Here is a 26,298-nt window from a genome sequence, read left to right as displayed (position 1 = left end):
CAGCGGGCATAACCCATAATTTAGTAATTATTTTTCAATGCTTATTTGTACTTATAATTTTTGCTTATTTAGAATTGCACCAATTGGAGCCCAAAACACATTTTTTTTATTTTCTTTTTGATTTCCCAACCATTTTGTCTTGAAGAAAAAGAAAAGGGCAATGGCTCATGGAATTGTTTGGGCCATAAAGGATACACGTGTTGTACCCTTCATTTGTGGGAGAAAGAAGGTTGTATTTGTCAGCCACATCCCCAAGAGCCTTCGAAATGAGACAACCTAGTCATGCCATGTATGTCATATGCAGGTGGTGACTGCAGCCTTAAAAAGGTGCAGCCCCTGAACTGGGACACAGCCAATGGCTGCAGCAGCAGGCACCAAGCTGCCATTCAACAAAACCACGCTCAGTGCGTACTGGGACCAATCTACTTCCAATGATGATGAAGTTGTGGTGAGATTGTCTACATTTGTGGCATGCAGCGTGTAACTGTGCCAATAATCATGACTTCCAGATTCTTGTTTACTCTGTAATCTTTGCAGGATTTGTCAGAAGAAAATGTGGCTGAGAGGCATCACACCACATATGCTCTCCAACGTCGCCATTTCACTTCCTGCCAAGCATCTGCTCATCCCAGATGGGTATTGTATGTGTGATGGAGAGAAAGACGATTTGTGTTTGTTTTCACAAAAACCTTTCATCATTCTGTACAGTCAGAAGAAAGTGTACAGATCATTTGTGCTGGCTATCGATTACACCACCAGATACATCGGTCATGATGATTCTTGAGTCTTCTTGTGATACTTTTCCAGATAAATTCCAAAGAGACAAAGATGTTCATCAGTAGATACAATTAGAGCTGAAACAATCTGGCAGCAGCTTAATTAGTTGATGGAAACCACAAAACTAATTACCATCTCTTTCGATTAATCATCATTTAACAAGGCAAAAACACTCATTTCTTGAAGTGTTGTAGAGTTTTAAATGTATCGATTACTGCTCCTTTACTGCTTCATTTGAGATGATCCATTTTATCCATAAGAACAATAATGACAAATGATTTAAACTTCTTTCAACATATTCATACTGACATTTTAAATGGATTCTTCATTTGAGAAATTACTCCTTTTGTAGTTCCACATACATCACTCTAAATGTGCCGTTGATAAGATAAAATAAGACATTTGCAGATGAACTCTGAGCAACTCTGATAGACATTATTCAAAGGTTTCTGAAATGCTTATGGAGTAAATGATTGATTAATAAAAACATCATTGGTAGATAAAAAATATTATTAGTTAATCAAATTTTGTGCTAAAACACTTCAGCAGGGATTGAACTTGAACCAGCACACCTCTGGGCCAAGTGAACACCTTATTTTTTAATATATATTTTCTGATCTGTTATATTTACTTTATGCAGCTGCCTTCAGTTCCATTAATCTTGAACCAGCTACAGTGGATTCTATAATAATGTTTCTTGTGGGCTCCGTTTGGACCCCACATTGATATAATGGTATCCATTCAGGCTCCATAGCAAAATTTTGAGATTAATGTCAATTTTTCATAACGACTGAACTGTCAGAGCAGTTTATATTCAGGTGATTGGGACCAAAACATCTGGAGGTAGCAGGAGTTGAACTGTTGTCTTGAAATGTCATGCTCAAAAAAGAGAATAAAATAATCAAGTCTTTCAAAATGAAATGTGGTTTATCAGCCATATGTTAAAAGGTCTTTTCAAAATAGTTGTAAAATAGTTGTAAAATGACTCTGCCAAGAAATTTGATAAGATAACCCCCCCACCCCACTCCATGACCCCCAGTTGGAGTAAGTGGTTGAAGATGAGTGAGTGTGAGTTCCATTAACATCATGTTGGCTTTTATATTTTTAATTAAATCATATCAAGTTGCAGAAATTTGCTTTCAGTTTGAGTTTAAGGAAGATCATTTTAGAAATTTTTATTTTTTCCTTTTTTTTTATTATTTTTTGTGTTTGAAATGGCATAAACAAATTAAATATGTGAAATACCCAATGTTCCAAAAGGTTTTGGAAGCCACTGTAAGCTCCATTCTCATTTAGAGGCACGGGGAAAAACAACACTGGCACTCAGACAAAAGTGTTAAATTGTTATAGGACCTTAACTGGTTAAAACTGTTTGTGATTCTAATTCACTTTAAATTAGCATTTGAAACAGTTTGCTGGTTACTGGTGGAACAAAAACAACAGCACTCATCTTTCCCACTTGTGTCCTTGAGCTGCACTAAACTGTTTCAACCACACAGAAAGCATTTCTGAGGATAATTAGTTTTTCTCAGGTTTGACTAAAGTTGGCTGACTGACCAAAGGCTCCGTGCGTCAAAGCCAAAACACATTTGGATGTAAGGATGTTAAAGTTCCATGTGCACTTAACTGAACTGACTTTAGCCTAGCGAGGACACAGTCAAACTGAGTCTGTCTAAAGAAGGCGGAGCTTCAGCTCCCTGCTGCTTTGATTTCCCCTCAACATGATCATCCTGCTTTATTAGAAGTCTTTCCGATTTGAGCTTCACCTCACTCTGTACTGTCTGCACTGGAATGACAGATCTGTGCGTTAATGCCTCTGTAAGCCGCCGCCTTGGTCTCTGCAGCTCTAATCGTATACCCATGAAGGAGCAGCAGCTGCCCTCCGAGGTGCCGTGTTTCTACGTCCTCCTAGCCCATGCCTGTCATTAACGCCCCACTGCGGAATTGAAGATAAAATCCTTCATTTTGTTTGTGTCGTTTTGAAAAGACGTCACTCAGCCACATCTTTGCATCCTGCAGTCAGGTGGATGATTAATCGTTCGCCCATGCTGTGTTCTTTGTCCAACAATGACTTAAAAATGACTCAACAGTTTGGTAAAAGCTTTGTCCCTGCTCTGAAGTAAAAACCATTCAGTTTTTAGTATAGATGCAGATAAAGCACCAGATGTACAGTCACTGCATCCTTATATGAACTCATCACTTCGTGAACAGAGTAGTCGCTAGTACTGTTGCCTCAAAGCCAAAAGGTCATGGGATCACTTTCCACCTAACACAATACAGCTAATTGTAATTTCACATTTAAACCCAGTGCTTTCAGAATGTATTGTATTCCTTTTGTTTTACTGTTTCGTCTAATCAGTGGTCCCAATTTTATGTGTGTGGATGGGGAGCCCTGCTGGGGCAGTTGCTTCCGGAGTAGAAGGGTTTGCACCCAATCTCCAAGTACATATAGTGTTGTGACATTCAGCGTTAAACTTGTGTCATATCAATTTGCAGACCCGTATCTGATCTCATGTGGCCCAAGCAAAAAAAATAAAAAATAAATAAAAAAAATTGAATTATACACATATACACCATAATTTTTTAAATAATAAATTATTACATCTGAAAGAAAGAATAAATTATTAAAAAATAGCAATTATTTTGTCACAACGGAGTAACAAATAATTGCAACACTAACTGACTATAAAGAATGCAACATTGTAATGCCTGCCAAGGACGTATTAAAATCATTGGCATTTATTTATTCATTTGTGTGTCTGTCTGTCAGTCTGTTAGCAGGATTATGTCAAAGCGACTGCACAGATTTTGACAAAATTCACCACAGATAGATTTTAGACCACAGAAGACTCCATTAAATTTTGGAGCTGATGCGGATCCAGATTCTGGATCAAGCTTTCACTTTATACAGGCTTTGAAGGATTACGTCAAAACTAGGTCAAGGTCAGGTTTATTTATAAAGCACATTTACAAACAGTCAACACTGCCCCAAAGTGCTGTACAATAAAAGGAATTAAAATTATATCAAGTTAAATACAAGAACAAAATAAATCAACAAAACAGTAAAAAAAAAAAAAAAAAAAAGTGGCAGTGTTCAGCTCATCTTGTATTAAAAGCCAGTGCAAAAAGATATGTCTTTAAAAGAGTCTTAAAAGAGTCAATTGAAGGAGCCAGTCAGCCATTCAATGGCAGAGAGTTCCAGAGCTTAGGCCCCGCAACAGCAAAGGCTCTGTCTCCCCTGGTCCTTAGCTTAGATCTGGGACAGACCAATAAACTCTGATCCGCAGAGCGCAGAGCTCTTCCTGGAGTGTGCAATGACAGCATATCAGATAAATAAAATGGGGCTTGACCGTGAAATGATTTAAAAACAAGCAACAAAATCTTAAAATCAATTCTAAAAGCAACAGGCAACCAGTGCAGTGAAAATAAAACAGGAGAAATGTGTTGGTGCCGTTTGGCCCCAGTGAGCAGACGCGCAGCTGCATTTTGCACCATCTGGAGATGATGCAGAGACGACTGATTAAGACCAACATACAAAGAATTACAGTAGTCTAAACGAGACGTGATCAAAGCGTGCACAACCAGTTCCAGCTGATTTGGGGGCAGGTAACGCTTGATTTTACTTAAAAGTCTAAGCTGGAAGAAGCTTGTTTTGACCACTGTGTTGATCTGCTTCTCGAATGTAAAAGAGCTGTCTATAAAAACACCAAGGGTCTTAGCAGATGAACGACAGTAGGAGGCGAGTGAACCAAGGGCAGAAAGGTCAAGGTCACCAAAGACCACAATCTTTGTTTTGCTTTCATTTAGATTCAAAAGGTTTAAAGACATCCAGTCTTTGACTTCTTGAAAGCAAGTCTGTAGGATGGCAGATGAGTTTGTTTTAAGGTTCAGAGGTAGATAAATCTGCACATCAGCAAAGCAGTGAAACTGAATGTTATATTTCTTAAAAATTGATCCTAAAGGAAGCAAATACAGCAAAAATAGAATTGGCCCTAAAATTGAACCCTGAGGTACGCCACAAGTCAAAGGGGCTTTCTGTGACACAAAGGGACCAAGGTTTACAGAAAAGCACCGACCAGTCAAATAGGACTTAAACCATTTGAGCACTGTGCCATTTAATCCATCACATGATTCAAGGTGAGATAATAAGACCTGATGGTCAACAGTGTCAAAGGCTGCAATTAAATCCAAAAGCACAAGCATAGCTGAGCTGCCAGAGTCCATGATTAAAAGAAGATCATTAAAAACTTTTAAAAGAGCAGTTTCAGTGCTGTGCAAAGGTTTAAAACCAGACTGGAACTTTTCAGTTATGTCAAATGCAGTAAGGTGCGACTGTAGTTGAGTATAGACCACCTTTTCAAGTATTTTAGATAAAAATGACATCTTAGAAATGGGTCTATAATTAGAAAAAATAGCAGGGTCCAAATTATGTTTTTTTAAAAGGGGCTGTATCATGGCCTGTTTAAAGGAACAAGGAACAACACCTGAAGACAGAGAAGCATTAATCAGCTGTAAAATACAAGGGCCAACTGAATCAAGGACTTCTTTCAAAAGCTTAGCAGGAAGGAAATCCAGTGCACAGTCTGAAGGCCTTAAACTTTGAACAGTTTTAGATAGATAGATAAAACTACTTCACAGATTCTTACCAAATTTGGCCTACAGATACATATTAGGTCATGGAAAACGTCACTGAATTTTGGAGGTGATCTGGATTCAGATTCTGGATCAAATTTCAGTTTATATAGGCTTTGAAGGATTACGTCAAAACTACTTTATGGATTCTCACCATATGTGGCCCACATTATGGCATGGAAGATTCCACTGAATTTTGAAGGTGAACTGGATCCGGATTCTGAATCAAGTTTCACTTTACAGGCTTTTAAGGATTACTTCACAACTGCCACGAGTGTGGCGTAGCAAAAAAGCAACACGTGGCGTGCCAGAGTGTTGGCTCCCCACACAACGCATGTGCCGTACGTGTGAATCGCGCTTGTGTTGTGCTCCCACCCCCATCCGCAACACATGTGGCCTGCTGGGGGGGGAGAGGGTCACTTCTCCTTTGCCGAGATAATCCATCCCACCTCACAGGTGTGGCACATCAAGTTGCTGATTACACAGCATGATTATTGCACAGGTGTGCCTTAGGCTGGCCACAATAAAAGGCCACTCTAAAATGTTCAGTTTTATCACACAGCACAATGCCACAGATGTTGTAAGTTTTGAGGTGACGTGCAATTGGCATGCTGACTGCAGGAATGTCCACCAGACTTGTTGCCCGTGAATTGAATGTTCATTTCTCTACCAGAAGCCATCTCCAAAGGCATTTCAGAGAATTTGGCAGTACATCCAACTGACCTCACAACCGCAGACCACGTGTAACCAAGCAAAAGCAAAAACAAAATTGTTTTGTTTATATTTTTTGTTCAGTGTATCTTTGGATCAATAGTTTGTTAATGTATGGATGTTAAACTGGGCATCCTTAGAAATAAAATATGTAGGACCCAAATTTATTATACTCTTGTATTATTTACAGCTGTTTGTGGGAACCTGAATCTATTCAACATGCTCTAGAAGCCTTGGCTTGATTGTTCACCCCCCCCCCCCCCCCCCCCCGCACACGCACACACACACACACACACACACACACACACACATACTTATGCTGTTTTAGAGCAAGTGGTTCTGTGGCATAGAAGTGGGACCAGCAACCAAAGATTAGAGTTTCACCTGAACCAGGCTCACTATCTATGTCTATGTCATCTGCTCTGTCCCACTGCACCTAGCTGTGAATGGGCACTGCCCTTGGGTGGGGGAGTAACCTACAACTGACTGGCATTTAGTCATAGGCTTTCATGATCTTCACGCCACAGTCCCCAGAGATAAGCACAGACCTCAGGACCTGTGTAGGACTTCTTCCTCTTCTTGACTGGGAAAGTAACCTTGGATGGATAACATCCCTTCCTTGGGCAGTCAGAGTCTAATCCACTTGATTTTCCAGTGTCCAGAGATAAGGACCAGCCTTATGGGCCTCAGGGCCTAAAGAGAATTTACTATTTTATATGCAAGAATGTTCATTTAGGTCCTTAAATACAACCTGAGCTTTCCCAATAAACCCAAAATGATTCCAAATAGTCATTCAGAAGCTTTGAAAAGTGGTTCCATCAATTTCTGGACTCTTAGATACTTTAAAAGATTTGTTCATCTTGGTGCCTGTAAACTTTTGACGAACTTAAAACCTAACCCCCCCCCCCCCCAAAAAAAAAAAACTTGAAATCACAATCATGTCAGTCTTTTTTTACATAACTTACATGGAAATAAAGTAAATACTGTAAGTGAATTGGCACAAAGAAATGTACAAACAGTAGCAAAACGTGCAAACGTACAAATAGTAGTTTTTTTTTTAATTAACATTAAACTCAAAATATTTGCCAATTTGTACTTTAACTGTCATCGAAATGTGAACTAATTTTGTCGTCTTGAGTTTTGATAAGTTTTTGTTTGTTTATCCCGAATATATCCACTTGACTTCATATCTTCGCTTTATATTTTTCCTCAGCAAGTCACGTTCCTGTCTTTCTTTAGGCCGTCCTTTCAGATCCACCTTTTGATGCCATGTGTTTGCTTTAATGTTAAAGTGGAAGTGTTTGCTGATCATTTGTTCATGTCACCATCTGCACCTATCCATCTCAGTCTAACATGGACGTGATGCTTCGTTATCGTGCACACGCCCGTGCTGTCCTCAGATAGAGAAGACAGCTATTGTGCTTCTCAACCCGAATGCATCGACACTAAAAGTGCACTTTAGTGTTGACCTAAAATAAAACCAAATGTAGCTTAATAACTTGGCAAATGGACTGACTAACTGGTGCACTTTGAGTGCACACAAGTGACTCACTGCTATTTGCTGCCTGTCATTTAAAAAAATTGCTGCAAGACCAGACATAGACGCCATGTCCTGCCTGGACAGCAGCCTAACACACAGGGAAGGACATCCCACGACCGACCCGATCCATCCAATCAGTCTGCAATTATCTGTGAGATGAGAGCACGGCCTGCCAACGCAGACTCATTTCACCGGCAGCTGGGAAAACTCTGTTATGCTGTGCCGCGTTTGTTACTGCAGCACTGATAAGACCGAATATGGAGAAGTGTGACGGGAAAACTCACACCCAAACACACACGTGTACAAACACATGGATGTTGACTATTTTGTTTGTGCTTCTTGTGTGTGTCCTGATTTCCCACAGTGGTGAGAGTCCCACAAATGTGCAATGACTGACAGCAACTATCCAGACCTCACTGCAAACAAAGGTTTGCTACGAGCTCACGTTTGACATGGTGTCTGGAACGCTCTTTGTTCCGAATCCTGACTCCGAATTCTGTTCCATGCTGTCAAACAAAATATTTAAAAGTCTACGTAACATTTTAAATGGAATTGCTGCTGATGGTTAATACTTAGTTGATCAACAGAAAAATAATCATCATGACTTAATAATTGGTTGTTAAAATAAGTGAAGTTTAGATCCCGTTTAACACTTCTCCTCTGTGGGTTGGCCATTACTGCCATTATTATTACCCCATTTGAGTGTCAAAGGGAACAATGTGCTTATTAATGATCACCTGACAAAGTAAAACCTCTTAAATCATTCAAAAGTACAGTTTTAAACAGAAACAAGGCGATAATCTGTGAATCGCTACTGACGCTCCAAAATGACATAGGCGCTGCTGTGGTGCTCTGATCAGTCCCCTGTCTTTTATTATGAAATAATGCTGAATTTATGTGAAAATAATTGTTGTAGAAGAGCTTCAGATATCTGTCGCTGAGATAGATGAGGACTGGAGTGCAGTTTTAAGCAGAAACAAGGTGATAATCGATGAATCGCTGATGACGCTCCGAAATGACGCATGAGCAGTGAAGGCAGGGCAGACGGATTTTTAGGGGGGACTGTTCATTTGGCAACACCGGCCTTGGCTGGGGAAATAACCTACAGACTTCATGACATGGAATCTGAGGATAAGAATCACCCAATGAGCTTCAGGGTTCATTGTGGTCGTCTTCTGATGCATCCATCCCAAACTCAAATTCTCAAGTAGTGGAAATGGGAAAAGACCAAAAACGATGTTGTCACAACTACTTGAGCTTCATTGACTGAATTCAATAGCTTACATAGAGAAACATGTTGTTACAAACATGCATGGTGAGTCTTTTATTATAAGCTGATCTAATGAACCAAAACTAACGTCTTCCCAAAGGTCACATTGATGTACCCACCTGTTTATTCTAGCAGTTTTGATTAGCTGTGACATCCACAACACAAGCTAACGTTTTGCACATTTTACTTCTTATGTAGGTGGCAGACAGCTGTGTACACTGCTTTCATAGTGAAGTCATTTTCAGGTGTAGAGAAAGTCTGCAAAATGTCAATTCTTTCTAAATTTATCTTGGAAATGTGTAGCATTCTTCAGCTGTGTCTTCTTACTGTCCACACCAGACGTCTTTTCACAAAGCAGAGCTCTAATGACACAGCCCATGGAACATGAATACAGTAGTATTCAGAATAGTAGTAGTGCTATGTGACTAAAAAGATTAATCCAGGTTTTGAGTATATTTCTTATTGTTACATGGGAAACACGGTACCAGTAGATTCAGTAGATTCTCACAAATCCAACAAGACCAAGCATTCATGATATGCACACTCTTAAGGCTATGAAATTGGGCTATTAGTAAAAAAAAGTAGAAAAGGGGGTGTTCACAATAATAGTAGTGTGGCATTCAATCAGTTAGTTTGTCAATTTTGTGGAACAAACAGGTGTGAATCAGGTGTCCCCTATTTAAGGATGAAACCAGCACCTGTTGGACATGCTTTTCCTTTGAAAGCCTGAGGAAAATGGGACGCCCAAGACATTGTTCAGAAGAACAGTGCAGTTTGATGAAAAAGTTGATTGGAGAGGGGAAAACTTATACGCAGGTCCAAAAAATTGCAGGATGTTCATCTGCAATGATCTCCAGTGCTGTAAAATGGACAAAAAACCAGAGATGCGTGGAAGAAAATGGAAAACAACCATCAAAATGGATAGAAGAATAACCAGAATGGCAAAGGCTCACCCACTGATCAGCTCCAGGATGATCAAAGACAGTCTGGAGTTACCTGTAAGTGCTGTGACCGTTACAAGACGCCTGTGTGAAGCTAATTTATTTGCAAGAATCCCACGCAAAGTCCCTCTGTTAAATAAAAGACGTGCAGAAGAGGTTACAATTTTCCACAGAACACATCAACTGGCCTAAAGAGAAATGGAGGAATATTTTGTGGACTGATGAGAGTAAAATTGTTCTTTTTGGGTCCAAGGGCCGCAGACAGTTTGTGAGACAACCCCCAAACTCTGAATTCAAGCCACAGTTCACAGTGAAGACAGTGAAGCATGGTGCTGCAAGCATCATGATTATGGGCATGTTTCTCCTACTATGGTGCTGGACCTATATATCACATACCAGGTATCATGGATCAGTTTGGATATGTCAAAATACTTGAAGAGGTCATGTTGCCTTATGCTGAAGAGGACATGCCCTTGAAATGGGTGTTTCAACAAGACAATGACCCAAGCACACTAGTAAACGAGCAAAATCTTGGTTCCAAACCAACAAAATTAATGCCTCGCAGATGTGAAGAAATCATGAAAAATTGTGGTTATACAACTAAATACTAGTTTAGTGATTCACAGGATTGCTAAAAAAGCAGTTTGAACATAATAGCTTTGAGTTTGTAGCGTCAACAGCAGATGCTACTATTATTGTGAACACCCCCTTTTCTACTTTTTTTTTTACTAATAGCCCAATTTCATAGCCTTAAGAGTGTGCATATTATGAATCTTGGTCTTGTTGGATTTGTGAGAATCTACTGAATCTACTGGTACCTTGTTTCCCATGTAACAATAAGAAATATACTCAAAACCTGGATTAATCTTTTTAGTCACATAGCACTATTATTCTGAACACTACTGTACATTCCATACTGTTTAAATGAATACCATCACAGCCAGCTATTCCAGGAGATAAGTGAGTAAACATCACAGAAAGAATAAAGTTGGAAAAAAAAGGTCATATTTAAATACATGGAAGTGTATGGTTTTACTCATATAAAGAATTGACATTCTTAATTGGTCAATCAATAACTTTTACAATGAATCAGTTCTTTCTATAAAATGTCACAAATTGTTTGACTCTTTGACTCCACCTGGACAGAACACCAGTCCACCATAGACTACTTTCATAGCTTGTACCAATTTACAGTTGGGTGGACTGGGATAATGCGTGTCCTGTGGACTGATGGATGAATCTCAAGAATGATGTCCCAGATTATGTGATCTAGTGGTTAAGGCGTTGGGCTTGAGACCAGAAGATCTGTGGTTCAAATCCCATCCTGACTGGAAAATCACTAAGGGCCCTTGGGCAAGGTCTTTAATCCCCTGTTGCTCCCAGTGTGTAGTGAGCGCCTGGTATGGCAGCACCCTCACATCGGGGTGAATGTGAGGCATAATTGTAAAGTACTTTGGGTGTCTGATGCAGATGGAAAAGTGCTATATAATTGCAGTCCATTTACCGTTCCTACTGGGGCAGTACTGCTTGGAATTCTGGAATGTATGGAGGACTTCTGTATGACCCTAACCAGTACGTTCTGATGCATGTCCAAAGATGACTTTGTTTTGGAAAATTTGTATTCCATTTACTGAGATTATTTGGATGTTTATGGAACCATCAGTTTGTTGCAACACCTGTACTCTCTTTGCATTTGTTACATTTTTGTCTTTGCATGTTTGACATTTCTTACTTATATTTTCTTTATTAATTTGTTATTGGAAGTATGGTCAAAGCAGATGGTCACCCCGCTGATTCTGGTATGCTTCATGTTTCTTCCCATCATCAAAAATGCCTGAGGGAGTTTTTCCTGACCACTGTTGCTGATGTGCTTGTTCTGGGTGTGAGTAAGGTTAGACCTTACTGTTGTGAAGAGCCTCGGGGCAGCTTCTCTGATTTGGCACGGAATAAATAAAGTCAAATGATTTGAGTGTTTAGTCCCAGGACCAAAAGCATGGACCCTGGCACCACGGCCATTTAAAGACATTTGGGGACCCCAAGCAAAATGGACTTGGAGCCCCCCCATGCCTAACCACCCTGTTCTGTCTGCGCAAAGCCTACACGAACCACAGCATAGACACACCATTTAAGGTCACACTTTACATCAATAAAATATTTCTTTGACTGCATTTGAACATTTGCAAAAACCCCACTACCATCCCATAATAACCAGCATATAAAGAGACTACAAATTGTGTAGTAACTACAGAATCCAAAATACTTCAAAAAATGTGCACAGTAATTAAATCAAACATACTTTAAAAATGTTATTAAAAATAAGTTATTAACAACAGTATTTTTTGTTTTTTTTTTATTTAACCAGGTTACTCCCATTGACATCAAGGTCTCTTTTACAAGGGAGGCTGGGCAATTATAAAGTTTGCAATCCACCTAACCTGCATGTCTTTGGATGAGGGAGGAAGCTGAAGCACCCGGAGGAAACCCATGCAAACACGGGGAGAACATGCAAACTCCACACAGAAAGGCCACAAGTGGGAATCGATCCCATGACCTTGTTGCTGTAAGGCAACAGTGTTAACCACAAAGCCATTGTGCTGCCCATCTCTCTCTACCCCAGACTTTAGACCCCACCCGTCGAGTTGCGCTACATCACGTGGCTGACTACTGGTGGGAAGGGCCCTCTTGAGGGGGATTCCGATAACATTGTCACTGCACTTTCTTGCATTGATGGTCATAGAAGATAAAGGGGCACTCATACAGTTTGCCGTTGCATAAAATTTATAACCAGTCATTATATGGGGACCTCAGGCCAGGTTGGGGCTCCAGGCAATCGACTGGTTTGCTTGCCTTGTTGCAACAGGCCTGCCTGGCACACACACACCACAAACTGGACTGTGTTCAAGAGGTTAGTAGTCCAACTCCTCCACCACAGATGCACCTGCTGTGCTATAACCCAAGGAAATTCTGTATTTTAAAGGGCCTTTACTGTCATTGTATTTATTGTAATTTTTGTCATACTGTCACTTGTCCTGTGTATTTAACCTATCCCAATTACAGTAAGACATAATTCAACAGTCCGGCACCTGTGAACCAACTCCAGATGTGGAGAAGCTGCCTTGGTCAGGAGCAGAGAATGCAGCAGACCCTAAATAAGCTTTTTTTTTATTGTGGGAGGAGACTGGAATACCTGGAGGAAACCCACACAGACACAGGTGGGAAGTGACCCCACAACCATCTTGCTGTGAGGCATCAGTGTTAACCACTAAGTCACCATGCTGAGAGGTACAGTGAGGCATATACTGTAAGTATTTGATCCATTCTTGATTTTGCAGATTTTCCAACTTATAAAGAACTGAGATGTCTGTGATTTTTATCATAGGTTCACTTCAACTGTGAGAGACAGAATCTAAAAAAAAAAAAAAAAAAAATTGAAAAGTCATTGTATGATTTTTAAATAATTAATTTGCATTTTATTGCATGAAATAAGTATCTGACCACCTACCAACCACCAAGAATTCTGGCTCTCAGAGACCTGTTAGTTTTTCTGTAAGAAACCCTCTTATTCTGCTCTTGTTATCTGTATTAATTGCACCTGTTTGAACTTGTTACCTGTATAAGAGACACCTGTCCACACACACAATCAATCACTCCCCAACCTATCCACCATGGCCAAGACCAAAGAGCTGTTTAAGGACACCAGGGACAAAACTATAGACCTGCACAAGGCTGGGATGGACTACAGGACAACAGGCAAGCAGCTTGGTAGAAGACAACAACTGTAGGAGTGATTATTAGAAAATTGAAGAAACATAAGATAACTGTCAATCTTCCTCAGTCTGTGGCTCCATGCAAGATCTCCCCTCATGGGGTAAGGATGATTCTGAGAAAGCCCAGAACTACACTGGAGGACCTGGTCAATGACCTGAAGAGAACTGGGACCACAGTCACAAAGATTACATTAGTAACACATGATGCTGTCATGGGTTAAAATCCTGCAAGGCAACAAGGTCCCCCTGCTCAAGCCAGCACATGTCCAGGCCCATTTGAAGTTCACCAGGGACCATCTGGATGTTCCAGAGGAGGCATGGGAGGAGGTCATGTGGTCAGATGAGACCAAAATAAAGGTTTTTGGTATCAAATCCACTCATCGTGTTTGGAGGATGAGAACAACCACAAGAAAACCATCCCAACCGTGAAGCATGGGGGTGGAAACATCGTTTTTGGAGGTGCTTTTCTGTAAAGGGGACAGGACGACTGCACCGTATTGAAGGAAGGATGGATGGGGTCATATCTTGTGAGATTTTGGCAAACAACTTCTTTCCTTCAGTAAGAGCACTGAAGATGGGTCATGGCTGGTTCTTCCAGCATGACAGTGACCCCAAACACACAGCCAGGGCAATTAAGGAGGGGCTCCGTAAGAAGCATTTCAAGGTCCTGGAGTGGCCGAGCCAGTCTCCAGACCTGGACCCAATAGAAAATCTTTGGAGGGAACTGAAACTCTAAACCTGAAAGATCTGGAGAAGCTCTGCATGGAGGAGTGGACCAAATTCCCTGCTGCAGTGTGCAAACCAGGTCAAGAACCACAGGAAACATCTGACCTCTGTAACTGCAAACAAAGATTTCTGTACCAAATATTAAGATCTGTTTTTCTATTGTATCAAATAGTTATTTCATGCAATAAAATGCAAATTAATTATTTAAAAATCATACAATGTGATTTTCAGATTTTTTACGATTTTTACGATTAAAAGATACAGACCTCTCCCTTCTCTGTAGGTGGAAAACGTACAAATTTGACAGTGGATCAAATACTTATTGGCCTCACTGTATGTGTCCAACTCAACAGTACAAAGTTTAAAGGTGTTCAGTCGCATATTGTCAGCCACTCAAACAGTTTCTCACATTTAGCCATATTAAACCAGTAATTTAAAAAGGCACATTAGCTAGTGCTAAAGACTGGATCGGGATTAAAACCCATTTTTGTGTCTTAACCAGTATCATTAGTGTAGGACAATCTAAAAAAACAAACAAACAAACAAAAAAAAAACACAACAACAATAACAACAAAAATAGATTATCATTGACTTAAACAAAAGGTGCATCAGGACCTTTATCACTGCTTTGGGTATTTCAAATAAGACTTAAGAAGTGGTTTATTCAATGTGTTAAGCATTTTTTATATATAATGCTAAAGCTCAAAAACAACAGCGACATTTACAAACCATGAGTGTTTATGATCACAAGAGAAAAACAAAAAAAAAATGATTTTATTCAGCTAGAACAACAATAAAACAAAAATGGCAGAGGATAATTTCTTGTTTAACCACAAAAAATAAATAAATAAATAAATAAAATAACATTAACAAATTGAAACCACCACCAAGACATGGAACCCATTCTGTGATCTAAGTCCCCTTATGGATGAGGCCATTTACATTACACAGGGAACCTTCAGTATCTATTTCACAATGACTGGACACATGAAAGGGTCACCCCAAGGAAGTTATTTAAAGGTTCTGATCGAGGGCCCAGTTTCTTACAAATAAAAAAGGTAAACAAAATTTAAGAGATATTTGAAAAGCCTTTGTTGCTAAAGTTTGCATGAAGCTCATTTGTGGTTGGTTGCTTGGTTCGTTTTTGATGACCCAACTGCATTTGGTTAAGATTTACTTTTAGTCTGAGAAAAGTTAGCTCAAATAAATAACAGCTAAATAAACAATCTGTTTGCAAGTTAGCTAATTGATTTTTCTCTTGACTAATCATTTCAGCATGCCTGCCTATGCATAGGTGAAAATATGGCTGCAGCTGAGTTTGCAGTGTTTCTGTTAAATCAAAGCAGCAGATGCAGTAAACCCATTTCTTCTTTAAATGATCAACCTTATGTGTTCATTTGCAGCCCACATAAATTGTATCTGAGCTTGTACAGTATTGCTTTGTGCGCTGTTGTGCCTTATATTGATGTGGTGCAGTAACATTCTGTGGGTCGATATATCATGCAGCCTCACAATTAATGGCACAGCAGCACCAGTGAACTTGGCCATCTGTATACCAGTTAAGAATGGTTAAAGGGATAGGGCAATATCAGACAATCATAGCAGATGAAGGCAACAGAGCATGTGGAGAACCATTGCAAATGATACATTATCATCTGGGGGGAAAAAAGAACCAAAAAAAAAAAAAAAGTAGAAGGATATTTATTTATTTATTTAACTTTTTTTTGCAGAGCACCAATATTCACTCATTTCTATTCCAGGTTGAACTAAATCATTTCAACCAGACAAACACCACATCTCACTTACTTTTATTAAATTTTCTGACTCTGCCTCATTATCCTTCTTCTTTTGGATCATCCATCTCCAGCTCACCCTGTCCTCTTCATCTTCCTCTGTCACACCAGCCACCTCCTTCACCACATCCATCAACCTCCTCTTTGGCCTCTCTCTTCTCCTCCTGCCTGCCGGCTCCATCCTCAGCATCCTTCTCCATTTATACCCTGAGTCCCTCCTACACATAACCAAGCCATCTCAATTTTGCATCCATGACTTGACTCCAAACCATCCTACCTGGACTGTCCCACTGATATGTTCATTGCTAATCTTGTCCATCCTTATCATTCCCAATGGAAAATCACTGCTGAAACTCTCCATTGTATTGTACAGTTGACCCCAAGTATTAAAACTCACCCACCTTCTCTTGTACTCCATACAAACTCTCTATCCTGCCTTGGTGCCTCTCATTCTCACACACACACACACACACACTTGATTTTTCTCGATCTGACTTTCAATCCTCTACTCTCCAGAGCATATCTGCATCTCTCCAGGCTAGTCTCAGCCTGGTCTCTATTCTCACTACAGAGTACAGTGTCATCTGCAAACATCATCCCCAAGTTGCTCCCGGTGCGTAGTGAGCACTTTGCATGTCAGCACCCTGTCATCGGAGTGTGTGTGTATGTGTGTGTGTGTGTCTGTGTGTAAGTGTGAATGCCGAGGCTGTGCGTGGAGGCGAGGCCCACCAGATCTAACTGGTATCACTCCACCTCCCACACAAGCTCCAGCTCTTTCCCTCACAGTGAGGTGACGTTCCACACCCCCAGAGCTAGCCCCTGCCGCCCAGATCTGGTCTGTTGAGGCCTTGACTTTCACTGCCACCCAAAGGACAGTGCACCCAACACTGGTTCCCCCTGTGGGTGGTGAGCCCACAGGGTGGAGATGGAAGGTCCATGTTGCATTTTTGGGCTGTGGCCGAATGGACTTTGTGGCAAGCCCAGCCACCAGCCCTAGCTCCAGTTGAGGGCCCCGGGCTTCTTCCGGGCCGGGTCACATTTCCTCTACCTTGTTCTATCATGGTGTCAAGTACCTCGGGGTCTTGTTCACGAGTGAGGGGATGATGGAGCATGAGACTGGCCGGAGTATCGGTGCAGCAGGGGCGGTATTGCATTTGTTCTACCGTACTGTTGTGACGAAAAGGGAGCTGACCCAAAAGGCGAAGCTCTCAATGTACTGGTCAATCTTCATTCTGACTCTCATGTATGGTCATGAGGGTTGGGTCATGACCAAAAGAACTAGATCGTGGGTACAAGTGGCTGAAATGGGCTTCCTCGGGAGGGTGGTTGGTGTCTCCCTTAAAGGTAGGGTGAGAAGTTCGGTCATCCGTGGGGAGCTCGGAGTAGAGTCGCTGTTCCTTCGCGTTGAAAGGAGCCAGATGAGGTGGTTCGGGCATCTGGTAAGGATGCCTCCTGGGCACCTCCCTAAGGAGGTGTTCCAGACACATCCATCTGGGAGGAGACCCTGGGGAAGACCTAGGACTAGGTGGAGAACTACCTCTAACCTTAGTGACATGAAATTTGGGGTTCCTTAGGGGTCTGTCTTAGGCCCCCTGCTTTTCTCCCTTTATATAGCACCCCTTGGGCACATATTGCGGCGTTTTGGGATTATCTTTCACTGCTATGCAGATGATACTCAGTTATATATGCCGATAACTGCTGGTAATCTCGTTCACATAAAATCCTTAGAAGATTGCCTTGCAGCAGTGACAAGTTGTATGTCTAGAAACTTCCTACTTTTAAACTCTGAAAAGACTGAAATGATGGCTCTTGGTCCAGTGAGACATCGGCATCAATTTGACCAGTTAACACTCAGCCTAGGCTCATGTGTCATACATCACAATGACAACGTGAGGAACCTTGGGGTAATTTTTGATCCTTCGTTGTCCTTTGGCCTCCATATTAGAAATATTACTAGGACTGGTTTCTTCCACCTGCAAAATATAGCGAAGATTCGTCCCATCCTGTCTATGGCTGATGCTGAGACCCTGATCCATGCGTTCATCTCTTCTAGATTGGACTACTGTAATGTTCTATTTTCTGGTTTACCACAGTCTAGCATTAGGGGTCTCCAACTGGTTCAAAATGCTGCAGCCAGACTTTTGACACGAAGCAGAAAGTTCGACCACATTACACCCATTTTGGTGTCTCTTCACTGGCTTCCTGTCCCAGTGAGGTCAGATTTTAAGATTCTGCTACTAACCTATAAAAATTATTCATGGACTGGCACCTCCCTACCTAGCTGACCTAATTAAACCTTACGTACTCACCCGGGCTTTATGGTCTCAGGGTGCAGGACTACTTTGTGTCCCTAGGGTGAATAAGAAGTCTGCGGGTCACAGAGCTTTCTCTTATTGTGCCCCTGTTCTGTGGAATGGTCTCCGTGTCAATAAAACAATCAGATTCTGTGGAGACTTTCAAGTCCAGACTTAAGATGCACTTATTTTCCCTTTCATATGGCTAGCGTGCTGGTACAGTTTTGTTTTATGCTTTTTACTCTTTTAATTCATGTTATTAGTAATTGGAGCGGGCCTCGGCCTCAACTTCACCTAAATTCTGGGTCTTTTAGTGAACCCTAGGGCTAGCAGCCGGCAATCACCTTAGTATTTCTTTCGTTTTTCTTGTTGATTAATGCTGGTAAATTATACAGAATTTTTTGTCTTTCTGATTCCTGATTCTGTTTTTTCTCTGTTTAAGGTGCAGCTCAAATCCAGAGATGGGAGTTGTGTTTGTGTTGGTGACCCTCCTGTCCTGTGCACCAACAGCAATTCTTGTATATTCGTCCGTGAATTGTTCTGTGAATTATTTCTGTAATTTATGTTTGTAGCATGGCCCAAGCAGAGGGTCACCCCTTTGAGTCTGGTCTGCTTGAGGTTTCTTCCTCAGAGGGAGTTTTTCCTTACTACTGTTGCCCTGGGGGTTGGTAAGGTTAGACCTTACCTGTGTGAAGCGCCTTGAGGCAACTCTGTTGTGATTTGGCGTTATATAAAGGAAAATAAATTGAAATTGAATTGAAAATTGGATAGATTATATCTCCACGCTGGCCTGGGAATGCCTGGGATCCCCCAGTCAGAGGTGGTCAATGTGGCACGAGAAAGGGGAGTCTGGGGTCCCCTGCTGGAGCTGTTACCCCTGTGACCTGAACCCAGAAAATCGATTGAAGATGAGATGAGATGAGGTTAGTGCTTGTGTGATGCCATTTATTGTCAAACAACTGTGTTTACACTTTTTAAATCATAATGACAACAAACTACGAAATGACCCTGATCAAAAGTTTACATACCCCAGTTCTTAATACTGTGAATTGCCCCCTTTAACATCAATGACAGCTTGGAGTCTTTTGTGGTAGTTGTGGATGAAGCACTCTATTTACTCTGAAGGTAAAGCTGCCCATCCTTCTTGGCAAAAAGCCTCCAGTTCCTATAAATTCCTGGGCTGTCTTGCATGAACTGCATGTTTGAGATCTCCCCAGAGTGGCTTAATGATATTGAGTTAAGGAGACTCAGACTGGTGGTTGGCTCTCACTGTGGTATTGTATCACTTCCTGTTCCGGAGCACAGCTGTGTTTTGCTGTATCTGTTAGCTGTTAATCTGCGCACTTAGATTGATCTAGTTACCTAGATAACGATTTGTTTCACAGTGTAATCTTCACGTGCCTTAACTAAAGCACTCCCTCTGCTGAATCACCTCTAAATTATTTACACATTATTCACTTTGTGTGATTTTATGAATCTGCTAGCTTAGCGCAGCTACTAGCTCTTAGCCGGTTTAGCATGGCAGCTTCTCCTGTCTCTCCTGCACTTTTCTGCTCTGGGTGTGAAATGTTTAGTTATTCCTCGGCCTCCTTTAGCAGTAATGGTACTTGTAATAAGTGTAGCTTATTCGTAGCTTTGGAGGCCAGGCTGGGCGAATTGGAGACTCGGCTCCGCACCGTGGAAAATTCTACAGCTAGCCAGGCCCCTGTAGTCGGTGCGGACCAAGGTAGCTTACCCGCCGTTAGTTTCACTCTGGCAGATCCCGAGCAGCCGGGAAAGCAGGCCGACTGGGTGACTGTGAGGAGGAAGCGTAGCCCTAAACAGAAGCCCCGTGTCCACCGCCAACCCGTTCACATTTCTAACCGTTTTTCCCCACTCGACGACACACCCGCCGAGGATCAAACTCTGGTTATTGGCGACTCTGTTTTGAGAAATGTGAAGTTAGCGACACCAGCAACCATAGTCAGTTGTCTTCCGGGGGCCAGAGCAGGCGACATTGAAGGAAATTTGAAACTGCTGGCTAAGGCTAAGTGTAAATTTGGTAAGATTGTAATTCACGGCGGCAGTAATGACACCCGGTTACGCCAATCGGAGGTCACTAAAATTAACATTGAATCGGTGTGTAACTTTGCAAAAACAATGTCGGACTCTGTAGTTTTCTCTGGGCCCCTCCCCAATCGGACCGGGAGTGACATGTTTAGCCACATGTTCTCCTTGAATTGCTGGCTGTCTGAGTGGTGTCCAAAAAATGAGGTGGGCTTCATAGATAATTGGCAAAGCTTCTGGGGAAAACCTGGTCTTGTTAGGAGAGACGGCATCCATCCCACTTTGGATGGAGCAGCTCTCATTTCTAGAAATCTGGCCAATTTTCTTAAATCCTCCAAACCGTGACTATCCAGGGTTGGGACCAGGAAGCAGAGTTGTAGTCTTACACACCTCTCTGCAGCTTCTCTCCCCCTGCCATCCCCTCATGACCCCATCCCCGTAGAGACGGTGCCTGCTCCCAGACCACCAATAACCAGCAAAAATCTATTTAAGCATAAAAATTCAAAAAGAAAGAATAATATAGCACCTTCAACTGCACCACAGACTAAAACAGTTAAATGTGGTCTATTAAACATTAGGTCTCTCTCTTCTAAGTCCCTGTTAGTAAATGATATAATAATTGATCAACATATTGATTTATTCTGTCTTACAGAAACCTGGTTACAGCAGGATGAATATGTTAGTTTAAATGAGTCAACACCCCCGAGTCACACTAACTGCCAGAATGCTCGTAGCACGGGCCGAGGCGGAGGATTAGCAGCAATCTTCCATTCCAGCTTATTAATTAATCAAAAACCCAGACAGAGCTTTAATTCATTTGAAAGCTTGACTCTTAGTCTTGTCCATCCAAATTGGAAGTCCCAAAAACCAGTTTTATTTGTTGTTATCTATCGTCCTCCTGGTCGTTACTGTGAGTTTCTCTGTGAATTTTCAGACCTTTTGTCTGACTTAATGCTTAGCTCAGATAAGATAATTATAGTGGGCGATTTTAACATCCACACAGATGCTGAGAATGACAGCCTCAACACTGCATTTAATCTATTATTAGACTCAATTGGCTTTGCTCAAAATGTAAATGAGTCCACCCACCACTTTAATCATATCTTAGATCTTGTTCTGACTTATGGTATGGAAATTGAAGACTTAACAGTATTCCCTGAAAACTCCCTTCTGTCTGATCATTTCTTAATAACATTTACATTTACTCTGATGGACTACCCAGCAGTGGGGAATAAGTTTCATTACACTAGAAGTCTTTCAGAAAGCGCTGTAACTAGGTTTAAAGATATGATTCCTTCTTTATGTTCTCTAATGCCATATACCACCACAGGGCAGAGTAGCTACCTAAACTCTGTAAGTGAGATAGAGTATCTCGTCAATAGTTTTACATCCTCATTGAAGACAACTTTGGATGCTGTAGCTCCTCTGAAAAAGAGAGCTTTAAATCAGAAGTGCCTGACTCCGTGGTATAACTCACAAACTCGCAGCTTAAAGCAGATAACCCGTAAGTTGGAGAGGAAATGGCGTCTCACTAATTTAGAAGATCTTCACTTAGCCTGGAAAAAGAGTCTGTTGCTCTATAAAAAAGCCCTCCGTAAAGCTAGGACATCTTACTACTCATCACTAATTGAAGAAAATAAGAACAACCCCAGGTTTCTTTTCAGCACTGTAGCCAGGCTGACAAAGAGTCAGAGCTCTATTGAGCCGAGTATTCCTTTAACTTTAACTAGTAATGACTTCATGACTTTTTTTGCTAATAAAATTTTAACTATTAGAGAAAAAATTACTCATAACCATCCCAAAGACGTATCGTTATCTTTGGCTGCTTTCAGTGATGCCGGTATTTGGTTAGACTCTTTCTCTCAGATTGTTCTGTCTGAGTTATTTTCATTAGTTACCTCATCCAAACCATCAACATGTCTATTAGACCCCATTCCTACCAGGCTGCTCAAGGAAGCCCTACCATTATTTAATGCTTTGATCTTAAATATGATCAATCTATCTTTATTAGTTGGCTATGTACCACAGGCTTTTAAGGTGGCAGTAATTAAACCATTACTTAAAAAGCCATCACTTGACCCAGCTATCTTAGCTAATTATAGGCCAATCTCCAACCTTCCTTTTCTCTCAAAAATTCTTGAAAGGGTAGTTGTAAAACAGCTAACTGATCATCTGCAGAGAAATGGTCTATTTGAAGAGTTTCAGTCAGGTTTTAGAATTCATCATAGTACAGAAACAGCATTAGTGAAGGTTACAAATGATCTTCTTATGGCCTCAGACAGTGGACTCATCTCTGTGCTTGTTCTGTTAGACCTCAGTGCTGCTTTGATACTGTTGACCATAAAATTTTATTACAGAGATTAGAGCATGCCATAGGTATTAAAGGCACTGCGCTGCGGTGGTTTGAATCATATTTATCTAATAGATTACAATTGTTCATGTAAATGGGGAATCTTCTTCACAGACTAAGGTTAATTATGGAGTTCCACAAGGTTCTGTGCTAGGACCAATTTTATTCACTTTATACATGCTTCCCTTAGGCAGTATTATTAGACGGCATTGCTTAAATTTTCATTGTTACGCAGATGATACCCAACTTTATCTATCCATGAAGCCAGAGGACACACACCAATTAGCTAAACTGCAGGATTGTCTTACAGACATAAAGACATGGATGACCTCTAATTTCCTGCTTTTAAACTCAGATAAAACTGAAGTTATTGTACTTGGCCCCACAAATCTTAGAAACATGGTGTCTAACCAGATCCTTACTCTGGATGGCATTACCCTGACCTCTAGTAATACTGTGAGAAATCTTGGAGTCATTTTTGATCAGGATATGTCATTCAAAGCCCATATTAAACAAATATGTAGGACTGCTTTTTTACATTTACGCAATATCTCTAAAATTAGAAAGGTCTTGTCTCAGAGTGATGCTGAAAAACTAATTCATGAATTTATTTCCTCTAGGCTGGACTACTGTAATTCATTATTATCAGGTTGTCCTAAAAGTTCCCTGAAAAGCCTTCAGTTAATTCAAAATGCTGCAGCTAGAGTACTAACGGGGACTAGAAGGAGAGAGCATATCTCACCCATATTGGCCTCTCTTCATTGGCTTCCTGTTAATTCTAGAATAGAATTTAAAATTCTTCTTACTTGTAAGGTTTTGAATAATCAGGTCCCATCTTATCTTAGGGACCTCATAGTACCATATCACCCCAATAGAGCGCTTCGCTCTCAGACTGCAGGCTTACTTGTAGTTCCTAGGGTTTGTAAGAGTAGAATGGGAGGCAGAGCCTTCAGCTTTCAGGCTCCTCTCCTGTGGAACCAGCTCCCAATTCGGATCAGGGAGACAGACACCCTCTCTACTTTTAAGATTAGGCTTAAAACTTTCCTTTTTGCTAAAGCTTATAGTTAGGGCTGGATCAGGTGACCCTGAACCATCCCTTAGTTATGCTGCTATAGACTTAGACTGCTGGGGGGTTCCCATGATGCACTGAGTGTTTCTTTCTCTTTTTGCTCTGTATGCCCCACTCTGCATTTAATCATTAGTGATTGATCTCTGCTCCCCTCCACAGCATGTCTTTTTCCTGTTTCTCTCACTCAGCCCCAACCAGTCCCAGCAGAGGACTGCCCCTCCCTGAGCCTGGTTCTGCTGAAGGTTTCTTCCTGTTAAAAGGGAGTTTTTCCTTCCCACTGTCGCCAAGTGCTTGCTCACAGGGGGTCGTTTTGACCATTGGGGTTTTTAATGTAATTATTGTATGGCCTTGCCTTACAATATAAAGTGTCTTGGGGCAACTGTTTGTTGTGATTTGGTGCTATATAAATAAAATTGATTGATTGATTGAGACTGAGATGACCAATCCAGAAACTTCACTTTATTTTGCTGTAGCCAATGGCAAGTCAACTTGTGTTTTGGATTGTTGTCATGTTGGAATGTACAAGTACATCCCATGCACAACTTCCAGGCTGATGAGTGCAAATTTTCCTCCAGTATTTTCTAATAACAACTGAAACAACTGACACAAAAAATTCTGTATTTCTTTGATTCATCAAAAAAAAAAAAAAAAGCTAATTAATTTATTTTCTATATCCGCTTCCTCCAATCAAGGGTCATGCTGGGTGGGCTGAAGCCTAATGAATTTATAATTCCTAGCAGTGGTGGATAACTTGATAAGTGAGTGCAAGTGTACAACAGGTGTACGGTGACAAAACACTCAGAAATCTTCATTTTCACAAACTGAGAAAGCCTAGGGACAACATGATGTACTGACAGGAAGGACACAGTGGCAGACAGAGACACAGACAGAGAGACAGAGGCAGACAGATGCAGACGGGGAGACAGAGGCAGATGGAGAAACAGAGGCAGACAGAGACAGAGACAGACAGAGGCAGGTAGAGACAGAGAGACAGAGACAGACAGAGGGAGGTAGAGACAGAGGAGAAGAGGCAGGCAGAAGAAACAGAGACAAGTAGAGAGACAGAGGAAACAGAGGCAGGTAAAGAGACATAGACAGACAGTGAGACAGAGACAGGCAGAGGAAACAAAGGCAGACAGAGAGACAGAGACAGACAGGCGCAGATGGGGAGACAGAGGCAGGCAGAGACACAGACAGACAGAGACAACAGAGAAAATAAACAGGGGGAAAGAAACAGAATGGCCAGAGAGGACAAAACAGACACAGTGGACAGAGACATGAAGACAGACAGAGACAAGCTGAGGAAACGGAAACAGAGACACAGATCAATGATTTGGAAAGCGGAAATCTTTGTGGAAGAAAGTGGGGGAAAAAAATCTAAAGCGCAAGAACGATGACGTAGGACGAGGTTTTACAAAGTTGACTCTCTTTCAACATCCACGTCTCAGTCCACGCCAATTAGACTGTCTCATTCAAAGTCCACACATACAGAATCCAGAAGCCAAATACAAATCGTGTTTAATCTGCAATGAGCCCATCGCAAGCGAATGGTGCAGGAACCCACGGCAGCTCTGGCGCAAAGGATCCGGACACATTCCGCAACCAAAAATCAGTTCCGCGCCATTTCTGCGCAATGCCAAGTCCGCGACACAAACGCTCGGCGCTGTGATTAAGATTTGAGCACAAACTTACCCATATCGGATTATCGGTCAGCTCCAGCCTACAGGTTTTAATGGCTTCTAGCGCGCGACATCCCAGTCCGCATGACGCGCCGCTCTCCACAGACAGGTACCGTCCTGATCCACGAGCCGGATCGCTCCGCGCAGCCGCGCACCTGCCCTGCGCTCTCCCGGACCCGGATCTGCCGAGGAATCGGACCGGGACAAATGTCATAGAAATCCAGAATAAGAGCAGATCCGTTTTGTCCGTCGTGCAAGTTAAAGCCAAACGGAGTGCTGCAGTACGCGCGCAGCGTCACGGAGCCACATCCAAGTCATGTCAGTTTGCAGGAGATTCCTGGAGAAATCCTCTCACACAACTTCACCGGTAAATGAGCAAATTATTAATGCGCAATTTCCACAGCAACGATCTTAAATTCCGTTTGTGAAAGAAAGCAAGTGTGATCCACGCGTGGCGCACAGAGGAAAAGTGTGTGATCCTGCGCACCGAGTCTCATAGAACAGATCCGAATATGCGCCTTTTTGCGTAAATGTTCCTTTCATCGTCGATGTTAAGCGCTTTGAAAATACAGCACGACGCTGCTGTTAATCACGTCTGCGTGTCAGGGCAACTTTGTCAGGCAGAATCCGAATGCCCTCTTCTGGTGAGACTGCACGTCAGGAATGTGGAGCAGAGAGCAGCCGCGTGAGGGAAATGTTAAGG

General features: G+C 41.6%; 1 protein-coding gene across 1 annotated transcript in view; it reads right to left on the bottom strand.

The window, feature by feature from the left end:
* LOC117528918 (leucine-rich repeat transmembrane neuronal protein 4) overlaps window positions 1–26,063 on the bottom strand; it is a 379,596-nt gene extending 353,533 nt beyond the window's left edge. The window contains exon 1 of the mRNA XM_034191544.1: window positions 25,609–26,063. Coding sequence (XP_034047435.1) covers window positions 25,609–25,612 — 4 coding nt within the window. The 5' untranslated portion in view covers window positions 25,613–26,063. The remainder of the gene's footprint in view (window positions 1–25,608) is intronic.
* Window positions 26,064–26,298: the final 235 nt, after the last annotated feature.

The sequence above is a fragment of the Thalassophryne amazonica genome, chromosome 17 (genome assembly GCF_902500255.1).
Source record: "Thalassophryne amazonica chromosome 17, fThaAma1.1, whole genome shotgun sequence".
NCBI lineage: Eukaryota > Metazoa > Chordata > Actinopteri > Batrachoidiformes > Batrachoididae > Thalassophryne > Thalassophryne amazonica.
The sequence above is the reverse complement of the archived record's forward strand: the minus strand, read 5'-3'. Positions and strand labels throughout refer to the sequence as shown.